Below are 25,171 nucleotides of genomic sequence, written 5' to 3' on the forward strand. Positions count from 1 at the left end.
AAGGCTCACGGGCATGGCACCTATATCCACTCAGTTCTAGTGAGGATCTTATGGAGAATGGCAGATGGTTGGGTGTGTAGGGAGAAAGGACCACATGGTAAGCCAAGAAGCAGAGAGCTTGGGTCTCAAATCCATTTTGAAGGCCTGCACCCAACTCTTAAAAGGTCCACACCTTCCAAAACCATCACCCTGTGGACCAAGTTCTCTACACATCAGTCTATGGTGGAGGTGGTGGGGACACAAACCATATTCAAAGCATAGCACTTTGACCTTAGTTTATGCAAAACTTCACATTTTGCAAAGCAATCACATAAACAAGACCTTAATAAGCAAACAATCTGTGGGATAGATTTTGTTATATACATTTTATAGAAGAGTTAACAAATATATAAGAGTAACTTATATATTTATAAGTTCCTTGCTGTAAGCTCAAACCCTGGTGTTTTGACTTGAAGCACAATTTATAAATGGTACCCTTAAGATACTATTAACAATCTATTAGTGTCACCCCAGACACCTCACCTGTAGTATATCTTTTAACCTTCCCAACAATGCTTTGAAGTAGGTACTATTTTGTACATGAACACTAAGGCACAGCTAAGTGAGATATCCAAAGTCACAGAGCTAATAAGTGGTAAGGTCAGAATCTGATTCTGGAAGCCTGATTCTAGGAACTTATTCCCAACCAACCAGTCCACTGGGCCTCAACTCAAATAAAGAGTTAAGTAAACTTCAGGACACAAAAACACAAGAATTAAACTTGTATTAGGATTTTCTATCATTATTAAATGTTATGCTTGTGTTGCATTTAAAAGAACTTCCTTCTTTTTCTTCACAACTATAAGATGAAAAATAATGGTATCTCAAATTCGACTAACATTGTGTTGTTTTCTGCTTTCCATCCATCTTTGAAATATGTGATATGCATGTTTCTGAGTTATTAGTCAATCCAGAATTAAGGCAGGGCTTCTGGATTTCCAGCACTCCCTTTCTTCTTCCTTTGGTACCTCTGGCTGTGTGCAGACCAGCTTTCCTTCTGAGCTGCAGATTCCACCTGCTCCCTCATCGCCCCACGACATGCCTTGTTTCATAAATTCTCAGCTTCATTTTATCACATAACCTACATTGTGGAACACTCAATTTCTTTTCAATTCCACTCTTTCTTTTTTTTTTTTTTTCAAAAATAGGAATCTATTTGATTGGATGTGATAGCACCAGAGGCAGAAATGTGGCAAAATTTTAAATGGTGAGAAATCCATCTCAGCTACCTGGGTTTTGAGAAGTAAATTGTGATTCCTCCACTCATTTTGTATTGAACTGTGCAAGTTAGATGAACTAAAAATGCTTCATTGACTTGTCTACCTGTCTGCTTGTCTCCAAGTCAGTCGAGTATTTGTGAATGCTGCCTACATATTTTCTGGCTATTTCTGGCTATTCGGATTATTATTTAAATTAAAGGTGTGTATAAAGTTGCATAAATACAGATGGATGCCCTTGACATCTCAGACCTCTCAGATCTTAAATAAGCAGGCAGGTAGTTGATTGATCCTAGTTCTTCATAATATAAAAGCTCACAGGGGTTATCTGGGAACAGACAATGAACTCCTTAGAGAGAGCAGTTCCCAATGCTTGGCACATAGTAGGTGCTCAACAGAGTAGGTGCTTAACCCAGTAGGTACTTGATAAATATATGTTGAATCTATGGTACTTTTTCTTATATTGCCTATTCATGGACTTGTTTCATTCACGGACAGAGAGTAGAAAATGTTTGTGTTTTATTCCTCTTTGCGTTCCCTAATACAGAACCATCAGGTAACAGGTGATCATTAAATCATCATCAAATTGAATTAACTTGTCTTATTCTTTTTCTTTATTTGCCCTCCCCTCCACCTGACCTTGCCCATTTGGCTCTCAGGTCAGAATGCCTAAAATAGTCACATCAATCTAATCTAATATTTGAAGTCATTCAAAGGAAGCTCAGAGTTAAAGTTTTAAATTTATCCTGGCCATTTCATAAGTAGATTTTGCAAGTAACTAACTGCTATCCCGGGAGGGGGGAAAAAAGCATAAGCTTAATGAATTTGGTCAAACATACCGTGTAACAGATGTCCAACGTGCTGCCATGAGTTTAAATCATAAGTATGATGGCTCTGTTTGGCATGGCAAAATGTATTAGAAGTGTTTTATTGGTCACTGGGCAACTTGCTAGATGGTGGGAGAACAGTCCTGAAAAATGCAAGAGCTGTGTCTAGTAGCATCTCAAAAAGAGCCCTGGAGAAACACAGATAATCTGCTTGCAATGATTCATCAAGTTGGTCCTTTGTTTCATTAATTTCAGTGTCAAGTGCAACCATACAATAAGGAATTGCCAAGACTCGATAAGATTCTCCTCTGGCTGCTGCTTTTCCTGCCCTAACAACTGGTACTATTCATGCCTAAAGCACAAATTGAATAAATAGCTTCAAGGCTGGCAATGTTGGACAGTGTTTCCAATTTTTTGCTTTTCCTTGAAAGACAAAATCGCATGGGTTTTTTGTCCTCTCACTAACAAGTTGCACTGATATTCATTATAGAGCCAATCATTTTAGCTTTCTTAATATGAAGTATGGAAGGATGCCTCATAAGTTAAAAATAGTTCCTGTTGTATCATCAGTCCAGCAGTAGATTAGTGAAGATTAAAAAAGGATTGTAATGCCTTTTTTGGCCTTGAGAAAGCTCTTATTGTGCCCATGGTTCAGTTGGCCTGTTGATCATTTCCATCTTAATGTAATCTTTAGCATTACACTGCTACAGGTGAAGTGTTAAGTAATACATTAAGACAACTATTTTCACTGAGCAATTTAACAAGAAATATGTTTTTAGCTAAATTAAACATTTAACAAATGTGATTTGTAATTTAATATAGGAAAGGGAGTATCCTTAAACAGGCTATTGTGAATTGCCCAACACAGAACAATAATGTTTTTAATTTTAATCGAAGTTCTGAATGTGATATAATGCCCTTTCAGGTCAGTATACAACATAAGGAAAGCACCAAAGGTCTTAGAATTCTTATGAAATAAGCCATAAGCGGTTTCATCTCTAGAAACCAGAAATTCTTCATTGAAATTAGGAAGAATCTACAGGTTCAGTTAATCACATGAATATGATGTGCCAAATGTTTTTTAAACTTTAAAATTATTTAGATGAACATTAGGAACCTCAAAGTTCAGGTGAAAATATAAATGTTAATCTTTGAAGCAAATAATGAATGACATAATTTAAGTGATGTATTATGATCTAAAGATTGCGTGAGAGTAACTGAATTTGAAAAAGTAAAACTAAGGGGGACGGGTAAATTGAAAAGCTTACAACTGAAAAACTGAAATAATACAATGGTTTAGGAAAAATAATTTCATGATAGATTTCTCCAGGCCGTGAACATAAATTGTAAAAGCTATATAAATAGGGCTTTGACTTGTTTTTATCAAAACTACAAAACATAAAATTTAGTTTGCAAATTTTCAGATCGCTATCGCATTCAAGATCCAATTGGATTCTCCTTCCTTTTTGTTTGATGACTTCATAAAAGATAAATAAGTCCTTGAAGCAAGAAGTGGGTACACCGACACAATTAACTCTCTCGCCCCAGAAATTTCACTCAGCTGAAAAGATTACTATTCGGGGGCGGGGAGGGGGTATGCTGAGGCCTTTAGGACCCAGCAGGCGGCGGCAGGCGGCAGTTGTGTAGATCACTGAGAGACTACGAGGGTCCGGTTCAGTTTTAATTCTGACTCTAATCTCTGCAACAGCGGCGCTTCCTGGGTCGCTCGGCTCCGGCTCTCGCTCAACCGCGGCCAGCAGCCGGGCGAAAATCCGATCCGCCTCTGCTCCATCACCCACCATGGAAACCCTCCAAGAAAAAGTGGCCCCGGACGCGCGTGCCTGAGGATTCCGCACAAAAGAGGTGCCCAAAATGAAGACCCTGATGGTGAGTCAGTTGTTGCAACTCTGCTGGGCAGAAGCGAGAACCCTCCAGGTCAGCGTCTCCGGGGCGCACCGGCGTGGCTCGAGGGGTGCCTAACCCTGTGTCGCGACGTCGCCTGTTACAAAGGGACAACTTTCCACCTGCTCCGCGCCCCCTCCGGATCCTGGCTTTGCCTGGCTCAGAATCCGGGATGAGTACTCGGGTTGCCTCGGCTCCTGAATCTCCAGCGAGTGGTCCGAGGGGCCGGCGGAAAGCGGGAGGAGCAGTGAAGGAGTGGGCAGATTGCTGTGGGGCAGGGGGATACCCGAAAGCAACAGCCTGACAAATACGGAGAAGGGCGGGGAGGGGGGACCTTTGCAGACTTTCTTGGTTTCCTTGCGGGATTTCAAACTTGCAGGGATCGCCGGGGTAGAGCCCCAGGGGCCCGGGAAAGAGGGCGTACAAGGACTAAAGATTCCAGCCATCTGGCTGGGACAGAGGGCCCCCTCCCCAAAGTGCGAAGCCACCCCTGTCCTCGCTGCGGGAGCGCTCTCCCTCCCTCAGCTGGGCGCCGCGCACTACCTGCCCTCTACCGAGAGATCTGGGCGGCAGCGGTGGCCGAGAGCAGCGAAGCGCGGGGAGCATCCTCTGCTGTACTCGCGGGTACGGTGTCTCCTCTGCCCCGGCTGCGCGCAGTGGGGCTGGGACCCGGGCCACTCGAGCGAACGGAGCTCCCCCGCCGGCCTGACCGCTGTGCCAGTATCCCCGCGGGGCACGTTCTTCCCGGGTCTACACTCAGCTGCTCTCTTTTCCTCTCTCCCGCCCGCCCGCAGCGCCATGGTCTGGCAGTGTGTTTAGCGCTCACCACCATGTGCACCAGCTTGTTGCTCGTGTACAGCAGCCTCGGCGGCCAGAAGGAGCGGCCCCCGCAGCAGCAGCAGCAACAACAGGCGCCCGCGACCGGCAGCGCGCAGCCAGCAGCGGAGAGCAGCCCCCAGCCGCGCCTTGCAGCCCCCGCGGGACCTCGGCCGCTGGACGGATACCTTGGCGTGGCGGACCACAAGGTGACTGCTGGCCCGCCAGCCTGCCCGCCACTCAGCTTGGGGATCCCGCACACCTGAGCCTTCCCCTTTCTGGGCTGGGAGGTGCCGTGAGTAGGTGCCCTTCGGAGGCTGGAAGGGGGAGTAGACCAGCTGGGTGGGGTGGGCTACTTCCTACTTGGTATGAATTCCTATTTGGAAAAGGATGCAAAGTTTTTCAGGGAATAGGGATGCGTGAGTGGATCCCAAAGCCTAATTCCCTAGCAGGAACCGGCCCTGAAACTAGAATCCTCTGAGCCCCAAGATTGCAGTTGATGGTGGATGTCCGGTCGCTTAAGCCTTAGGTTTGGCAGCCAAGTCTCGCCTTGGTGGGAGGAAACCTTGGAGGGTACGAGGAGCAGCCCCAGCGTTCCTCCGATCAAGCCAGTGGGTTAGACGCAGCCAGCCCAGCCGGCGGTCGCTGCTTAGTCTCGCAGGTTCCCCTCTGATCTTTCCTCCGGATTGCTGTGGGCTGAATTACCTCAGCCCTGGGGAGCAGTGCCCAGGCAGGCGCGGAAGACTTGAGGCACAAACTCAGCTTCTATTGGCTTGAAAGCCTGTTTTCCTTTGCCTTCCGGGAAGCTACTGCATGGTTTGGCTAATAATTAATAAGATGAATTTTTTAAAATTGAGCCTTCTTTCCTTGGAATAATAAATCTCTGGTTTCAGTGTATGAAGCCTTTGGGAGAATCCTAATCAAGTTTCCTGATTTTGAAGATATTTTAATGCAGTTTAAGTGCATCCTCATAATTTGAAGATGATAATATGTTTTTATTAAAGCAGGCTTCCACTCTGTATCTGCTCTACAAAGCTGCAGAATTTCTTGAAACGTTCCAACTCTTTTACTTTTTATGTTACCAAATTTTGTAGTTGTGAATCAAAGTAGTATTTCACAGATGCTCCTTTTGTATAAAAACAATTCTTAGCTTACATGATAAAGTCAAACTTTTTAACAGTGGCAGTAAAAATATTGCCACTCACCTGTGCAATGAATAGTGCCAAGGATTTGGTGGGTTCCAAGAATTCCAGGCAAAACCCAGTCTTTTGGGATCTTTGAATTCCTTGAGGGGCAGGTGGGGGAGACAACATGTCCTGAAATGTGTATAAACAGATATAAATGTATAGTAAATGTTATTTATAAACAGTACTATGGGGTGCAGAAAGAAGAAAGACCACATTCCTCAGAAGAAGCAAGGGAAGTTTCTTTAAGAAGGTGGAACTTGTACTGAAATTTCAGGGAAGCAGAAAGGAGAGGGCAATTTGAGTAGAAAGTGATTATTTTGTGTGCGTAGGGGGGTTTGGTTGATTTAAAATCCAAAAGCAGAGGGCCACAGGTTTTATAATCACAGCTTCAGCTAGCTAGCTTGCTTTTCTTTCTTTTCTACTTTTTGCTTCTTTTCAGCTTTATTTCTTGGTTGTCAATTGATTACATACTTTGGATCTGCTTGTGCAAGCAACAGATGAGGACTGAAGTTCTAGGAAAGTTTTGACATTGGCTTCTGACTATGGATGTATGTAATGTTTATGTGTAACTGGTGTCTGATGAATACATTAAACTCATAGGTTTTTATGTCTATTGTTGAGTGGAAATGTCTATCTAACATTTGTGAAGTTTTGATTAACAGGGATGCCAAAGATCAATTTACTGAAAGCTTTGATCTGCTTTTGAAAAGAAATTCCTAATACTTTCCTTTTTGTATTCTACTGCTAGACAGATACCAGCTAAGAATATTGATAGTTTAAGACAAAGAATGATGCCCTTACTCTCCTTTTCAAAATAATGTTTATTCACACAGATGTTCAATTCTATCTATTTCCAATGTATCAGACCTTGTACAGTTAAAATTAAGAACATTCCTTTCCTACTTTGGAAGAAATGTTTAAACTTTATTTGAAAAACAGAAATAATATCTAGTAAAAGAATTTTATAAACTGTGAAATGCTATGTGAATGGTAAATACTGTGTGAAAATCTTTGGAATTCTTGGCAAGAAAAAGATCATCTTTGCAAATAATTATCAATATCAATGGGAGAATTCTTTTATAGAAAACCAACATATCACAAAATTGCATATCCAAGATCTTAAGGAAGTTTACCCACTCCAAGCAAAGGAACAAATGCAAATTTAAAATCCATACTTTCTCTTTACTCAACATCCCAAATTTTCCCACAGAACTAAATATAACTTCTGCTCAAAATGTATTCACTGAACCTCTTTACTGCTACTATTTAGCTGGCTGGAAACTAGGCAGAGTTCCATTTCTATTGCCCATCTGAAGGTGCATATGTAAAATGTTTATGTTCTCTCCAAAACTTAGTATTTAATTAGGTTTTGTTTGATATCTTCTTATAGTCTTTCTTTGGCAGAGGTGGAAATCATTTGTTAAAATATTGCTAAGAATTGTTTTCCACGATTAACACCGGGGAGGGTAAGAAATGAAAGCCTTCATATTCTTATTATATTGCCAGATGATACTCAGATTGCTTTTTTTTTTTCACTCTCACATCAGGCCCCAGAAAAATTATAGGATCTGCTGAATGTGATGACCACAAAGCCATATGCTGCTGCATATTGAATCAGAATTCCAACAGACTTTTTATTTGCCATTGATTTACAGAGTCTGGAGAGAGTTACACATACTGTTTAGGAAACTGTTCACATCTCCATAGCTGGAGGTCCCAAAGACTGATAAATATGTAGTGTTTATGTTCAGTTACACGGTGGTATTAACATTATAACTCCAAGATTAAATTCAACAGGTAGTCCTAATCCCCAGCACCTGAATTTTACAAATTACAGCCTGTCTGCAATGATAGTCTTGTCTTATATGGCTGCAGACTAAATTACTGTTGAGATTAAATCACTATGTGCTTTTGTTGAAAGATACCCTGCAAGTCAAGTCAGTGATGAGCTGTATGTGTTGGAGCTTAAAATATCCCTTTCCATGGTCACATTCCCTATTTCCTCTTTCACAAATGATGTGAGCTGCAATTGTAATTCTAGTATGACTAAAAGAAGGTTACTGAGAGTTTCTTGTGATAATGAAGGCATTTTGCTTTCTATTAGACAGTCTTTCTCAGTCCTCTTCTCAGACCTTTTTCCACAAATATTCCACCAACTCGTTTATATCTTGTTGGATGTCCATCACTGCAGCTACTGCATCTGTGTTCTGCCATTACTGTCCTAGTTCCTATTTTTTGGACGCCATTGATTTCTAACCAGATTGGCCAGATATATTTGGAGAAAACCAATTTTCATGGCTGTGAGAAACTTCTGCATTTACAACTGCATAATGGATAACCAAACTCTCTCTCTCTCTCTCTCTCTCTCTCTCTCTCTCTCTCTCTCACACACACACACACACACACACACACACACACACACACACACACACATATTTAACCAAGCAACCATCAAAAAACAGATCCAAGTCTTGCAGCAGAGTGCACTAGGACATAGAATGCAATTCAGTTTCCAGTCTGGATCTGGTCGGGGTAGATAAAGACATTTGCCATCTGGTGGACCCTGCAAAATGAAATTGTGAGCAGATTCCCCTTTCCAGTGGACAGGCCCTTATCACAGAAGGCCCACAGTCACATGGACTGCCCTTTTCTGAGATGGCTTATGAAAGGGCAGTGAGTGATCAATGGGGGCTGAAGCTGAGCAGCTATCTCCCCACCTCAGGAGTAGCCCCCAGCAGTGGACTTCACACATATCAATACCATGCTTGCCCTTGGCTCTTTCCTTTCTTAGGCACTCAGTTATTAAGACAAATCAAAGCTGCTCAGAGGTAGTGGTACTAGTACAATTACTATTTGGTGTAGATCCAGTTAGAGGGATAAAACAAATCAATGCAAGAATTTTTTTTAATTATCCAAAACCAAAATAAAGGAGCATGTTATACATCTTTTTTAGAATTGTGGAATAAGAATTTCTCTTGTAGAAAATTCTTAAAGACAACTTTATATCAATCATTAGACCCTATTTGATGGCACTGGAGTAATCCAATACATGATAAATCATTTGGATCTTAATGAAATTCAAAGTGAGTTAATTTTCAGTGAGCAGGTATTACAAAATGTGATCTGATGATGATAAAGCTATTGCCACAAAGCAGCAAGCCAAAAGAATCGAGAACTGTACTATTTTTTCTGGATAAAGAGTTGCAGTGAGGTGGTTACTTTTAACAAGAGAAGTGTTTGAATAATTGTATAATATAAAACCTTCTTTAATTCCTTGACAACTCGGAGCACATTTCCAGCTTCCCTTAATAGTAGTCCCAGGACATTTCACCCTCCTGTTCCTAGTTTGACCTTCAAGTTCCAAGAATGTTGGTTTTCTTGCTGATTCTTTCTTGCCTCAGGACCTTTGCACACTGCTGTACCCTTTTCCTGGAAAAGGTTCTGTACCCTTTCCAAGGTTTTATTGCATGGTTAATTCTGATCATTCAGTCCTCAGATCACATGTCATCTTCTTGTGAAGCACATTCTTCAATCCCTGCCTCAACGGTCATTCTCTATCACATTACCTGTTTTATTTTTCTTTTAGCATAGAATATCCAGAAAAATCTTAATATTTGTTGCCTGCCCTCCCCTAACTAAAGTTTAAGTGCTATGACAGCCAAGTATTTGTATATCTTGTTGATCAGTTCAATTCCAGGACCTAGACTAGTACCTGGCACTTAGTAGGTACACAATAAATATTTATTGATAGATGCCAGTGAGGGTGGAGAGAAGTACAGAGCTACTTCACTTTATATCTCTGCAAGAAACATCAATGTGATCCTAAAGCTCTAGATGTCTCATTTCTCCTAAATTTGTTTTGAAAAAAGAAAGAGTAATAATGGTAATATAAATTATGGGGTGGAATGAGGGGAATGATTTAAAACAAAAGAATGTTGGAGAATAAGATGTGGGAATCTATATTTTAATGAACTTCTCTTGCAATTCTTGTACATGTTGAAGTCTGAGAATCACTATTTGCAATTTTGCTTTTTTTATATTCTATTGCTATTGCAGATTAAGCCAAAGGATACTTTACCACAGAGCTAGATCCTTGGCCCTTTCCATCTTTCAGTTTGAGACAGAGTCTCACTAAGTCGCTGAGGCTGGCTTCGAACATGCAACCTTCCTGCCTGGACTTCCCGAGTCATGGGGATTACAGGTTGCACCGTCCTGGCTGTTTAAACTTTTTTAGTCATCACAATGAGTAGTTCTGTATCTTACTCATTTTGAGCTTGTTGAACTAATCATACCTGTTAATAAATATTCATCAAAAGCCTAATAGTTTTTAAATTGGGCATTCTAGGGAAAGAACACAGTTCCTACCCTCAAAAACCTTTGATCTAATTGGCTAGAAAAGGCAAAGAAGTAAGAAAAATTAAATGTAAAGCAAGTGTTGAATAATAATATGAAACCAGGAAACAATAATTCAAGGCACTGAGACTAAAAAGGAGGCAATTTTTGTGATCTTTCTCCAACTGTAAACTAAGTTAGATACTGTTAAACAAGGTAAACACTATTATTACCTTAGAAGTTTGTAAAGTTTTCAAATTAGCATTCCATTATTTATTAGCCCCTTATATGAATTTGTGTGTATACAACATGCAGTGAATGGTTGGGTATCAAAGCAACTTCAAACGGGATTGATTTTACATTCAACTATTCTCTTTATGATTTTCCTTTGGCATGGCATAGGGTTTCCTGAACTCTTGGAAGGGACTAACCTGGTCTGACCATCTCTGTAACAAATGGTAAACACCATATCCAAGCTAAATCTCATCATTTGTGCTATGATGAATGTGAATATAATTGTATTGGTCGTAAGACAGAATATTTACAACCAGGTCCCCTGGAATCATGGTACCTGATTTTAGAGGTGAATTTTCAAAGCCTCTAGGGTCAGGTGGCCATGAAATATAATTCCTGTCTTTCAAGTATTAGGATAAGGGGAGATTAAAATGAGAAGAGCCTTTGAAAAGTTAAAACATATCATCCATCAACATGTATACCTATTATATACTCTGAGCAGCTGTGTAGGATCTTAAGTACAGAAAGACAGTGAATGATCATCTCTTAAATAATATTATTACCCATACCCTTGAACTTGATCCAAGAGAAGAATTCCCTTGGGAGTCAGTGAATTTATGATCAAATGATTGCTCAAACTTGGGGACAGGGGTATTTATGAGATGTACTCTGATTCTTTTTCACAAGCTCTTTTATTCTTAAATGCTTATTCTGGGCCTGGGACAAATAAACATTTTTATTGCATGCTCTATTTTTCCCAGATAAAAATCACAGGGATGTATGTTCTCAGCTTAGACAGCTCAGCCACAGGGAAGCCTTCCCTGACATGTAGCCCAGGTTAGATCTGAGTTGTGTGTTTTGTCTTCATAGCTGGAATCCCATGATAATACTTATTCTGGTTTATTGTTATTTCTTGTCTAAAATTGTCTGCCTTCCCTGCTAGACAGGCAGCTTTTGGAACCTGGAAATTTTTTTTCCCCTTTTTCTTGCCATTGTATTCCCAGACTTTTACAGAGTGTCTTAGCCTTCAATAAATATTTGTCAAGTGAATGAGTATTATCTATGTAAGGATTTTAAATTTCTTCTAACATAAGCATACCTCAAGAGTTTCTGACCACTTGGAGTTACTGAAAAGGAACGGCTTCAAATCATAAATATCAATTTCTTCTGCCACAATTTGTAGTTCTACCTTCTTGCCCTAATCAGATCTCTTAAAACATGCTCAGAATTTTTGAGCTACATGGAACACTTAAAAATCATCAAAAGGAATTCATGAGTGGTTGTATGATTTGCCCAAGGTCATGGGTTAGTGGAAGAGCTAGGGATAAAATGTGAGTCTCTTACATGAACATCACTACCATAGGGAAATTCAGTGTCACTATCTTTTAAGTAGTGACTCAATGTTATTCGGACAGAATTTATTAAAATGAAGATCCCAGGCCTACCCAGTTATTGGAAAGAAATAAATATTTGAAGATCTTATTATTCTGAAATGAATATGAGAATATGCTTCTAGATAGTTAAAAATTTTTTTCCACCAACGACCCTTTGCAATGGGTACTCTAAAGGTGGCATAAAATGCATGGTACTAATGTAATTTGAGCAATTTGCAAATCAGGGTGGATTTTGCCTTTAAAAGTCCACTGAACCAAAAGGAGTGTCATGTTTAATTATTTGCAGAAAATGCCATGGCCATACCACTCATTTAGCTGAATTACCTTCTCCACAGTGGGGAAGAAAACATCATCAGGAGACTCAGTTAACCAACTGTTTGAGGAACTGGCATTCTGCAAATATCATTGACTCCCCCTAAATTCTGAGATAGAATACTTACTCTGAACTACTTCAGGCAAATAAAAAACCACTTTATCTATAGTAGGGAAAATTAACCTTGATAGTTGTTGTAGCTCAGTATGAAAAGGAATTTTTTTTTATTATATTCGCTCTTCATGGGTAGGGAGGTGTCTGTAGAGTTCCTGGGAACCTCACAGAGTCTGAGTATACTCTGACAGCCTAAAATGCAGAGTTAAACAATTATTTTTTTATAAGGAAGCATATTCTGGAAATTAATTGCACATATGGGACATCTCCACTGACTGAACTGCAAGCTTTGTTGCATTTCTACTCACAGATCTGCTTATGTTCCTTGAATGCTTCCAGTGGCTTCCCATTGCCTAGAGGATTAAGTTCAGACACCCTAGGAAGGCTCGACAGTCTGCCTGTCCTATTTTCCAACCTCACCTCCCACAGCTCCCCTCAGCCCCGGTTCCACATGCCCTGGAAACACAGCTTGCTGTTTCACACTTATCAGCTTTTCCTTCAGCAAGAAGTACCTGTTCCTCCTTTAATTTGCCAGGTAGAGAACTAATCATTCATTAAGATCCAGCTAAAGTATTTCCATTCTAAAGTTTTTCCACGTACAACTTCCACATAGAGTAGATACTCTTAGGCCACCCATGCATCAGTCAATCAACCATGTATTGCCTGAGCATTGACTATGTGTTAATATGATAGGGGAGAGGGAAACAAGACAAAGAATCTAATCCCCGTCCACAGGTAAACCACTGAAGGAAATACATACAGTCATGGCACTTAACCGCAAGGACTGTTCTTAGAAATGCATCAATAGGCTATTTCATTGTTATGCAAACATCATAGAATATACTTACACAAACTAAGATGGCTATGACATCATTTGGTGACATATCCTTATGAGACCACTGTCATACATGTAGTCTGTCATTGACCAAAATGTCATTTTACTGTGCATTACTGTATTATAATTAGAATGCTTTGGCAAGTCCTGAAATATTCTTGGCATCCTGTACATGCCTCTAATCATCCAATATTGCAATTATTTGTCCTTACACATATCTCCTGGACTAGACTACCTTCTTGAAGCCAGGAATGTAATTTATCCATGCTGGTATCTCCATGACCTAGAACTATTCCTCATATGTGTCAAAGTTCAATTAGTCTTTGTACTATATTGGGTAGACAGAGTCCTGTTGTGATTATACATACTATCAAGAAATTTGAGCAAATCTGGCTCATAGACTTATTTAAATCATGGGACTGGACAGAAATGATAAATTGGGACAGAAGGACTTTGCATATGTGGCATACATAACTTCAATTTCTGCTGTCCCTTTAAAATAGAGCAGCACTTGATGAACCTTCCAGAACAGTAGAACAGACGTTGAGATGCAATGATACCCATATTTGAGAATAGTTTCTTATCCTGGGAGGCAGGGCAACATACCCAAGCTTTTAACTTGTAAGTCACATTACTTCTAGGCCTGATCTAGTCTGAAGAGGAAGTTGAACAATATGCACTCATTCCCTCCTTTGTTGAATAATTTCTTGTGGCTGGCACTGTGTCCAGGACCCAGAAGGCAACAGATGATAAATAAGATGGAATCCCTGACTCAATGGAACTTAAATCTTTTGGAGAGGCAGAGAAATAGAATCACAGTGCAGATTTGGGTAGGAATCTTCACATGCTATAGAGATTGGATTTTATCCTGAGGGCTTTGGAGGAATCTCTAAAGAGTAAAGTGTATGAGTAACTCCATCAGATGTGTATTTCAGTGGGTCAACTTGGCTTTGGCATTGCACAGATTGGAATAGTTATAAGAAGTGGGACCAAGTAAAAGACTTGTGGTCTGTGTGAGTGAGTGATCCTGGTGACCAGAGGATGAAGACTCCTTAGGTCCCTGCCTGCCCTAAGTTTCTGTGGTTGCCCACTCCACAGTGTCCATGCACACAGTCCGAATGAGGCTGCTCCAATAGCAGAAGGTTTGTGGTTCAAGATTGTCTCTCAGTACAACCACCTCAATGTCCATAGCTGCTCTATTCACAATAGCCAGATTGTGGAACCAACCTAGATGTCCCTCAATTGATGAATGGATAAAGAAACTGTGGTGTGTGTGTGTGTGTGTGTGTGTGTGTGTGTGTGTGTGTATATATATATAGATATATAGATATATATAGTGGAATATTACTCTGCCATAAAGAATGATAAAATTATGGCATTTGCAGGCAAATGGATGAAATTGGAGAATATCATGCTAAGTGAGATAAGCCAATCTCAAAAAAACCAAAGGATGAATGATCTCGCTGATAAGCGGATGATGACACATAATGGGGGGGTGGGAGGGGTTAGCGTTAGGGTTAGGGTTAGGGTTAGGGAGGGGGCAATAATGGAGGAAGGAAGGACTGTATAGAGGGAAAAGAGGGGTGGGAGGGGTGGGGGAGAAGGGAAAAAATAACAGAATGAATCAAACAACATTACCCTGTGTAAATTTATGATTACATAAATGGTACGCCTTTACGCCATGTACAGAGAAACAACATGTATCCCATTTGTTTACAATAAAAAAAAGAAAGAAAAAAGAAAAAAAAAGATTGTCTCTCAGTAGTTGGTGAAAGAGTTTGAGGATGATCCCAGATGGCACTTTAACTTTGCCTAATTTCAAACCTTGCTGTGCATCTTAATACCACATACTGACTTGAGCAAAACAGGAAGTGGTGTTATGGTTAGGACTGAAATGAGCTATTCATGGAGACTCCAAAATGTATGCTGAAGACAATAGGAATTAAACCCTCCACCTGCAGCAGAGCCGGTGGGATGTGAAATAAGTGTGCTGGCAAGAACTTTACTATGTAACAATTCTGCAGTGGGGTGGGTAGACTTTATTCTAGAATAATTTTGTCAGGGGAGTTTTTGTGACATAATAAATCTTACCAGGTGTAGATCCATTGGAAGTATGGGTAGTGGTTTCCTCTCCTTTCATTTCCCACATTGCTATAGAGAGAGCAATTACCATTCTTTTAAATCACTTAAGTTTGTTAACAACTTTTAAGGAAAGTTTCCATTCCACTTGCATCAGAAGGAAATTGGCCATAAAGTAATGTAAAACTTGTCAAGAGGGAGTCTGGTTCCTAATTCATTCAAAAGCATTTGATCGGGAACAAAAATGTATACTGTACATCTAAATGAAGTTCGGGTTTATGGGACCATATCTGGAGTTCTTGGCATTGTCGCACCTGCCAGGCTGCTGTCGGGGATGTATCCACGTTGTCTAACATTACCTGAAGTGGTATATGTTCCACCTTGTGTTGAAAATCATAAAGCTGATTCATTTCATTTTTATTCCACTTATACAAGTTTTGAACAATGAAAGCACAGAAAATGATAACAGGCTGCTTATATTCCAGTACACAGAGAAGAGAAAAGGGAGTAGAAACTTGTGGGTAGTTCCCACTCCCAAGGCTCCAGCCGCACAGAGAAGCTTTGCCTTGGTGCCCTAGGTGTCACTAATTCCTTGAAGAATCATGCGCACTACTCTCATCAACAATTGTGTGCGGGTTTGGGCTCAGCTTGAAATGCGATGGGTTTTTAATTCAAAAATTCAGAAATAAACATGAGAGAAAGATACCATGAGGAATAGGGTATCCCCACTAATGAGCCTGCAGTGGTGAAGGGTTGTCTTCGTCTGTTTCATGCTGCTCTAACAGAACTACAAAGACTGGAAATTTTTAAAGAAAAGAAATTTATTTCTTATCATTCTGGAATCTGGAAGTCCATGATCAAGCCACAGGTATTGGATATCTGGTGAGGCTGCATCTTGCAGGGATATAAAGGGAGACCATGTCCTCACATGGCTGAAGGTGGAAGAGCTCCCTCTGTGCAATTCCCTTGTGAGGGCATCTAATCCCATTCACGAGCGAGAAGCCCTCAATGGCCTGACTCCTCTTAAAGTCACACCTCTTAACACTGTCACTGTGACAAGACCTAAAGTTTATAGGGGGTCACATTAAAATCATAGCAGATAAAGATAATTTAGACCCAGAACCAAGAATAAGGACCAGTGACAAATAACACTTTTGCTTCTTCTCTATTTTATCAGATGGTCTCTGAAATCCTACAGAAATGAAATGTTGGTTGGGTTCCAGAATGGCAAGTGGGGGTGGTTTGTCATGGGCTCTGCAGTGTCTAGAAAAGCTCACAGCTATTTAATGTTATTACATTTAAATGTGATCTGATGTCCTGTTTGATAAAAGAACATCAAAGCATAAAAGAATAACTTAGTCAAAAGTAAATTTCTCTGACTAGAACCCATGACAAGAAGAGTAGCAACTGGCTTTTTTCCGGAATGAGCATCATAGTGCTGCTATATGAGGAGCAGGCTCTGGCCCTCTAGGGAGTTATGAATCTCAATATTGACTAGTCTGCAAGTGAAGGACTGTTCTTAATGGCCCCATGGAGCATCCAAGCCTTTGGAAGGTTTGAAGGATGGAAAGGGATCAGAAGTTCCTTTATCAGTCTTCTGGGATTTTGTGCCAACCTCTGAACACCAAAACTTAGCAGTATTTCATGCAAACTGTGCCTGTAGACCATCTTACAGAATAGGAAATGTCTTCTGTCTTCTGTCTGGGAAAATCTCCTTTGGCTCATCCCCACTGTAGCAGGTCAAAGCAGAAATAAGGAAGAGCAGAGCCAGACTGCTAGTTTTGAAAGACAAAGGTTACCCATCCCAGCTATAAATGCATATGTATTATTGTCTTCTCAAAATGGCAGAAGGCAAAAAGAGGAAAGTAGCAATTATTCATAAACCTACCACTAAAACATAATTACTGTTGATACATGAATATACTTCCTTACAAACATTTTCATACATATCAAGATGCGTTTATATAAAACCTTCCCATTGGTGTACATCCATACTAGTTATATGGTGTCTCTGTATATGTCGATTTGCCAGTATGATGTGATTGGTGGCATAAAGCAGGGTGGGTGTAAGTTTTACTCTTAGATCCTAGTTATAAAGACTTTGCTTGTTTAATACTTAAAACCAAAGTGTACTCAATTAGAGTTGGAATTATTGGGAAAAATGTTGTGGTCCTTGTGCTCAAGTGTCCACATGCCGATCCTGAGGGTACATGCATCCTGCCTCCTGCTTACACATCCCTCACCCTTTCTTCCTTGCAGCTTACACACACGCTCCAGCCTTTTCCAATGTGATGGTGCATCCAGCTCCCTCCCTCACTCCAGCCAGTTTGCCCAGCTGCAGAATGTGTCCCAACAATTTTTAAGTTTTATCCATCATTCCTAATAGTCCCTTAATTCATCTTGCTACTTTTCTCTAAATTTCCTCTAACCTGTCAGTAACTGCTTCAGGATGTGGCCTGCGGTGGCCCACCATGGCACTTCACGATACTGTTAGAGGTGATCACCAGCATCTTGGTCAGTGGGACAGGCCCTTTGCATATATACAGTCTTGCATTTGCCTTTATTTTCTGGACTTCTGCTCTGTGATTTAATTCCCTGTTCATAAATAGTGAAGATTCAGTCCCCTATCCATATGTAGGGTAGGTTTGCTTTGACATAACTCTCTTCTAAGAAAAATTTAAAGCACAATTAAAAGTATCTCCTTCATCTTAATTAGTAAACTTGTTCATATTTCTTTTTCATCTTCTGGTTTTATAAAACACTTTAATTCCTTTACTTATTTTAACCCAACTTATTGAATTCTATGACTATTTTTCCTTACTTTATTTATTTATATTTAATAAGGTATCCAAGCTACTCTTTATTTCTTATGTTTTTCAAAATGTGCTCATATACCTTAATTTTGTCATAATTTCAGGACTCATTTTTCTTCCACTCCATGGATAGAATAATTCTGTCATTAGAGACACTGGTACCTCCTTCTCCCACAATGGTCAACTGGCAGGAGATATTTGTATGTCTTGGTTGGTGGCTTCCAAAATGTTGAGTCTGAAAAACACCAGAGAGCTTTGTCAGCAAGCTCTTTATCAAATCAGTCCTTTGCTCCACTGTTCAAGTCCTCCTTTATACTCTAGGTTGAAGAATCACTTATTCTTTAATAATTCTTCTCCTCTTCTCCTCCTCCTTCCTCTCCAGAATGGTGTGTGTGTGTGTGTGTGTGTGTGTGTGTGTGTGTGTGTGTGAAAGAGAGAGAGAAAATTTGACATTTTAATCATTTATAAATGTTCCATTTATTGACTTTATTCACACTCAGTCTTATGCAACAATCACTATTACTTGTTTCCAAAACTTTTTTTACCACCCCTAACAGAGATGCTGTAAATATTAAGCAGTAACTCCTCACTTTCCCTCCCCCAGTTCCTGGTAACCTGAATTTGACTAGACTAAATATTTCCTGTAAGGGTAATCATCTACGGTTTGTCACAGGCTGTGGCCTCATCTGACTAAAGGTAGGAGAGCAAGAGAGAACCAACTCCTCCATCAAGCCCCTTGGTAAGTGCACCTAATCCCATCTGTGTCTGATGAACACCAGTTGGCACAGTATTTTCAGGGTTCATCCATGTTGCAGCAGGTGTCAGAACTTCATATCATTTTAGGACCGAATGAGAGTGCGTTGTATGGCTATACCACAGTGTGTATTTCTGGTCATGGTGAACTCCTGGGTCATGTCCACCTTTTGGCAACTGAGAATAACACTGCAGGGAACCTGGGGGTCCCATTTCCTTTCTGCAGGACCTCCCTCCTTTTCCTCCTTTTTCCTTTCCTTCAACTCCATGGTAGCACCTGAGTTAGTTCTCACACCTGTGGGGCTCCTCTACTTCCAGCTGCACCTCACATATACTCCAACTGAAATAGAAAATTAAAAATAAAGAGAAGTCAATTATTGAACTAACTATGATTCTTTGTCTAAAAATTATGTAAAATTTTTATGAAAAGCTGTAGAAAAATTAGAAGAGGGGAAATGTTTCCACAATTCTATCATTTTCATATAAGTAATGATATAATTTTGATTCATTTGTGCCAAATTTTATATTGAATTCTTTTAAAAAACCTTTTTGTGAGCAGATTAAATTGCTTTTAAAATTCTATATGAGTTGAAGTCTGTTTTTGTTTTTCTGATATTAAAGTAACTGTTAAGGTTTCCTTTGATAGTGCTTACCTTTTATATCGTTTCAATCCTATAATTTTCAGTCTTTCTGTGTACTTCCATTTCGTCAATATCCAGGCCTGCCCCTAATATTTTCAAGGCTTACCAAGAGCACAAATGGAGGCCCATGTGCATACTAATTGCTTTATTCAGTAATTATGTCCTCACTGAGGAAAGATTTTCAAATTCCACAGGTTTCATTTGACCTATTCCAGTTATGGATTCGATCAGAATAATTCTCTTGCTCAGTTTTATTGTTTTAATTAGTAACTGAATCTTCATTAAATGAAAATGTAATAATATGCTACTTGACAATTTTTATAGGTATTGCTTAACTGAAGTCCATCCATTTTCATTATTTTCAGTTTCCAAAGTGTAAACGGACTACCTATTTATCTATCTTTTCAATTTTTCTTTCTGAGATTCCTTTTAGTGCTATTTTACCACTACCTCAAATTCTGCTCATTCTTTTCCCTCTGCCCCCTCCCCCACACTGTGAAGCAGTGACCAGCTTCTTAGCAGCAGCACTGTCCACAAGTCAGGGCCTTTAGACAATGGTGGTCTTTTGTTTCAGGGATATGTGGAGAAGCACTTTTTTTGGACACAGCAGTGGATGTTTGTGATTATAGATGATGCTGTGACAGAATGACAGAAGTGCCCTGTCGAATTTGATAAAATTCATGTATCTGGGATGAAGCACTTACAGCAGTGTTTCTCAAACATTAATGTACACAGGAATCACCTGTAGGTTTTTTTAAAATGCAGATTCTGAAAGTCTAGGTCTGAAGTGGGTCTTGAGAGTCAGCATTTTTAATGGGTGCCTAAGCAATGCTGCTTCTGCTGTTCCATGATCCATATTTTAGGTAGAATTACTCAAGCATGGATCCCAGATCAGGGAACACAGCCACTCGCCCCCAATCTGATTAAGAAAAACACTGTTTATGTCCTACATGAATTGTATGTAATTGGAATTTTTAAATTTAAATTTTTAAGCACTATATTTAAGGTTATATTTAGGGGCTGGGGATATAGCTCAGTTAGTAGAGTGCTTTCCTTGCAAGCACAAAGGCCCTGGCTTCAATCCTCAGCACTGCAAAAAAAAAAAAGATTATATTTAACTCATTTACATTTATTGTGGGGTTTTCTTGCCACATAATGCTGATATGTTGAGGTTTCTCCTATCATTAAAACATTGTTTTTTTAATTTGCTGCTTTCTTCTCTTTTATTTATTTATGTCTCCTTTTCCTCTTTCCTCTGGGTTTATGCATTTTATTATTGTTGTCCTCACTTATTCTATTATTTAACCTACACTGGTTTGGATGTTAAATTCTTGATTTCTACTCATTTTATGTCATTCTTAAAAATTTAACAAGCATATTTACCAAAGTCTTAAGTTACTTAACATATTTTAATTTATTCCTTTAAATTTACAAATAAAAATCATATTTATTGTGTACAACATGATATTTCAATATATGTACATATTGTAAAATGGCTAAACCAAACTAAATAACATATGGATCAACACGTATATCTCTTATATGGTGAAAACTTGTAAAATCTACTCCATTACCAATTTTCGAGTGCATGATAGATTGTAATTAACTATACAACTGTCACCACATTTTAACCCATTTATATGTGGAATCTAGAAAATTGAACTCATGGAAGTAGAGAGCAGAATGGTGTTTTCCAAAGGCTGACTTGGTTTAGAAGGAACAGAGGAGGAAGAAGAAATGGAGCAAACATCTCTTGAACTTATTCCTCCTAACTGAAATGTTGTCTCCTTTGACCAACTTCCTCCCCTCTTCCTTCTAAACCAAGTCAACCTTTGGTAAACACCATTCTGCTCTCCACTTCTATGAGTTCAATTTTTTAGATTCCACATATAAATGGGTTAATTAATATCTTTATCCCCCTTCCAGATAACCCACAGACTTTAGCACTTTAACTCTGGCCACTGACTTTTATGCCAGTGTATTGTCATATTTTAGTTGTCTTCTAGTAAGCCTAACCAATTGGATGAATACAAGCACTATTATTGTTGTTATTCCAGATAGCAATTATTTATATAGATTCACCTGCATATTACCCATTTCTTTGCTTATTATTCCTTCTTGCAAGTTAGTTCTCCCTTATCCTTCTTCCTGAAATGGAGTTTTTGAAAACTCCACTGAAGAAGTTCTATTGGTGATAAACACAATTTTAGTTTATCTAAAAATATCTTTATTTTGTCCATGTCAATTATTTTCTGTCTCAGCATTTTGAAAACCTAATTGCTGTGTTTCCTTCCTGTCATTGTTGAAGTTGCGTGATTTACTGGGAGGCTGTTGTCATTACTTTTTAGTTGTACTAAGCCATATTCTCTTGTAATACTGTGCCTCTCCCTGTTCTGTGCTCTTCATGTTTGTCTCACTGTGCTACATTCTGGACATTTTCGTCTGATTTTTCTTTCAGTTTGCTAATTCTCTAATCAGCTGTGTCTTATGTGCTGTTTAACTCATCCATCAAGTATTTTTCCCAAGTATTTTATTTTAATAATTCTGTTTACCATGTCTACATTTTTTTTTCCCCACAAATTGTCCTGGTCTATTTTTTTTTTTTTTTTGTAGTGTATTCTTCCTTATGTACATTTAATTCTCAGGTCTGGTAACTTTAATATCTTAAAGCTTTGCAAGTCTGATTTTTGCTTTTGTGCTGACTTCATTCAAAGTCATCCTGTGTTGTGTTTATGTATGTGTGGGTGTGAATGTTATTGTGACTCCATGTTCATCTGGACTCTGTTTTAGGAAGTCCTTAGTGACCTGAAACTCATTCTTGAAAGGAAGATTGCATTTACTGCTGCCAAATTCCCAGGGGCAAGACCCACCATCCAGGACCTACTACTGGAAAAGTAGCCCACATATTCTGCACACGTGCCAATTGTATACATGTAAAACATGAATTTACATGGTTTTCATGAATTCTCAATTTTTATAAAGAGAGGAAGATATTGTGTCTTCTTCACTTAGAGCCAAGAACCGAACTGACAGATTTTCTTTTACTATGCTTGTGCTTGATTTTCTTTTTGTAGTGTTCTCTCTCTCTCTCTCTCTCTCTCTCTCTCTCTCTCTCTCTCTCTCTCTCTCTCTCTCTCTCTCTGTACCAGGGATTGAACCCAGGGGTGCTTGACCCCTGAGCAACATCCCCAGCCCTTTTTTTTATTTTTTCTTTTGAGACAGGTTCTCCATAAGTGACTGAGTCTGACTTTGAACTTGTGATTCTCCTGCCTCAACTGCACAAGCCCCTGAGATCACAGGCCTGTGCCACCATGCCTAGTCCAGGTTTTCTCTTTCTGTGGGTCATGGCCCTCCCAGTCTCCCCTTTGCTGCTCATGCTCAAGACTCTGCCTCCCATCCCTCCACTGGCTATGGCAATGCAAGTCACTTACCCTTAGATTAGCCATTTTTAAATCAGCCACTGCTCACTTTGCTGGGTCTATACTCCAAGTTCAGTTCTGGAAATCTGTGGATTTTCCTTACTTAACTGTTAACTCAGCATAACTTGTAAAAATTTAGGGATGTTTTCTTAAGATTATTTTTCTCCTTATAATGTTACATAGATGAGATCACACCATACATATTAATTTAAGCATCCTTAAAGGATTTCACAAGTGGGGAAAGTGGAGAATTATATAGACAGACTGGCAGCAATAATATTGTCTTTCCAAATGAAAACCTCAATCCTCATATAATCCAATCTGAAACTTCATAATGTAGTAATAATGTATGTTTTCAACAACAGACTGTTTATTATACAGATGTCTATTTGTGGAAGTACAGCTTTTTGTGAGGGATACCAGTTTTTATTCTTCTTGGGTGGAAGTTGCTGAATTGTATTGTAACCTGAGGCTCAGTCTTTTGAAGATCTACCAAACGGTTTTCCAAACAGGCTGCACCATTTACAGTCCCACCAGCAATGTGTTAAAATTGATCTGCATCATTGCCAACACGTGTTACCATGTCTTTTTTTTTTTTTTTTTTTTTTTTTTTTTCTTTTAGCCATTCTAGTCGGTGTGAAATGTGTCTCACTGTGGCTTTGGTTTGCATTTCTCCAATGAATAAAGATGCTGAGCATCTTTTCATATGCTTATTGTCCACTAGTATATATTTTCTGGAGAGATTTCTGTTCAGATCCTTTACCCATTTTTAATTTGAATTGTCTTTTTATTGTTGAATTGTAAGTATTCTTTATATGCTTTTGGTACAAATCCCACATGAAATACACAATTTGAAAATTATTTTCTCTTATTCTGGGAATTGTCTTTTTACCCCATCTCCCCAGTACTGGGAATTGAATCCAGGCATGCTCTTAGAATTTTTATTTTAAGACAGGGTCTTACTAAATTGCTCCAACTTGTGATCCTCTGGCCTCAGCCTTCTGAGTAGCTGAGATGACAGGCACACACCACTATACTTGACTCAGTATCTTGGACATGTCTTTTGGAGCACGAATGTTTTTAATTTTGATGATGCTACTTGATCTATTTTCTTTCCTCTCTTGTGATTTTAGTGTCATATTTAAGAAACTATCACCTAACCCAAGATCATGAAGAGTTGTTCCTATGTTTTCTTCTAAGAGTTTAATAAGAGTTTAATGATTTAGCTCATATCCATGGTCTGGTTTGAATTAATTTTGCATATGATGTGGCATAGAGGTTCAACTTTATCTTTTGCAAATGAATATTCAGGTGCCCCAGCAGTATTTGTTGAAAAGACTCTTTATTCCCCTATTCAATTGTTTTGGCACTCTGGTCAAAAATAAACTGGAAAAAGGTGTATATATTCGTGTTTGTGTGTGTGTGTGTGTGTGTGTGTGTGTGCACATACATACCAGCATGGACAATGATTATCCCTGACCATGGAGAAGAATAATGATCAAAATTATTCTATGAGAATGCCTATGCAGTTAAGAGTTTGTTTAGTTTATAAAAGCTAAGATAAGAACAGGCCTACTTTGTACACTATTGAATAAGTAGTTAAAAGGCTGTAAAACTTCTCAAGTCTTCTCTCAGAGCTCACATTTGGAGGAGGTTTGATTTCACAACTTGTACATGACAGTTTCAAATAAAAGCACTCCCATGAGAGTGTTACTATGGACAGGGAAAAAGACTACTGTGTTTGTGGCTGCTATTGTTTTTTAGGTCTTTTTTGTTTTTTGCTGTTGCTATTTCAATAGATTGCACTTTGCAAAATTAGCAGCAACACCTTAAGATAAATCTTAAGTAGGGAGAGCCCATGTTTAGGACTGTTTTCCCTTTCAGTCAGCCCTCGCCATTGTTTATAAACAATGAAGACAACCGTGGTTTCTGACACTCATCTTCATGAATAGTCTATATGTTTATGAATAGGACTAGAACAGAGTCATCTTCTCAAACTTTTCTTTCCATCCTAGGGACATCTAGATATATTTTATATATTCCGCCGAGATTAATTTCACTTCTAAATAAAACATTATGTGTCTGAAGTGAGAGCATGGAAGTCTCTTCAGCAATCTCACACATGGCTTATTTGTTAAAGAAGTCACGTGTGGCTGACATACAGGAAATTTGGGAAGGAAGAAAAACATCGACCTTCCTTCACCTGGAGTTCTTTAAGCAATGAACAAAGGAACCAACATAAAGTGCACATGGTGA

General features: G+C 39.2%; 1 protein-coding gene across 1 annotated transcript in view; it reads left to right on the forward strand.

Moving 5' to 3' along the window:
• Positions 1 to 1,789: 1,789 nt before the first annotated feature.
• The window catches only part of ST6GALNAC5 (ST6 N-acetylgalactosaminide alpha-2,6-sialyltransferase 5), a 177,578-nt gene continuing 154,196 nt past the window's right edge, over positions 1,790 to 25,171 (forward strand). Inside the window, exons 1-2 of the mRNA XM_079129322.1 lie at positions 1,790 to 3,970; positions 4,780 to 5,010. Of these exons, the coding sequence (XP_078985448.1) occupies positions 3,956 to 3,970; positions 4,780 to 5,010 (246 nt within the window). The 5' untranslated portion in view covers positions 1,790 to 3,955. The remainder of the gene's footprint in view (positions 3,971 to 4,779; positions 5,011 to 25,171) is intronic.

Source organism: Sciurus vulgaris (assembly GCF_902686455.1).
Source record: "Sciurus vulgaris genome assembly, chromosome: 1".
NCBI classification, from domain to species: domain Eukaryota; kingdom Metazoa; phylum Chordata; class Mammalia; order Rodentia; family Sciuridae; genus Sciurus; species Sciurus vulgaris.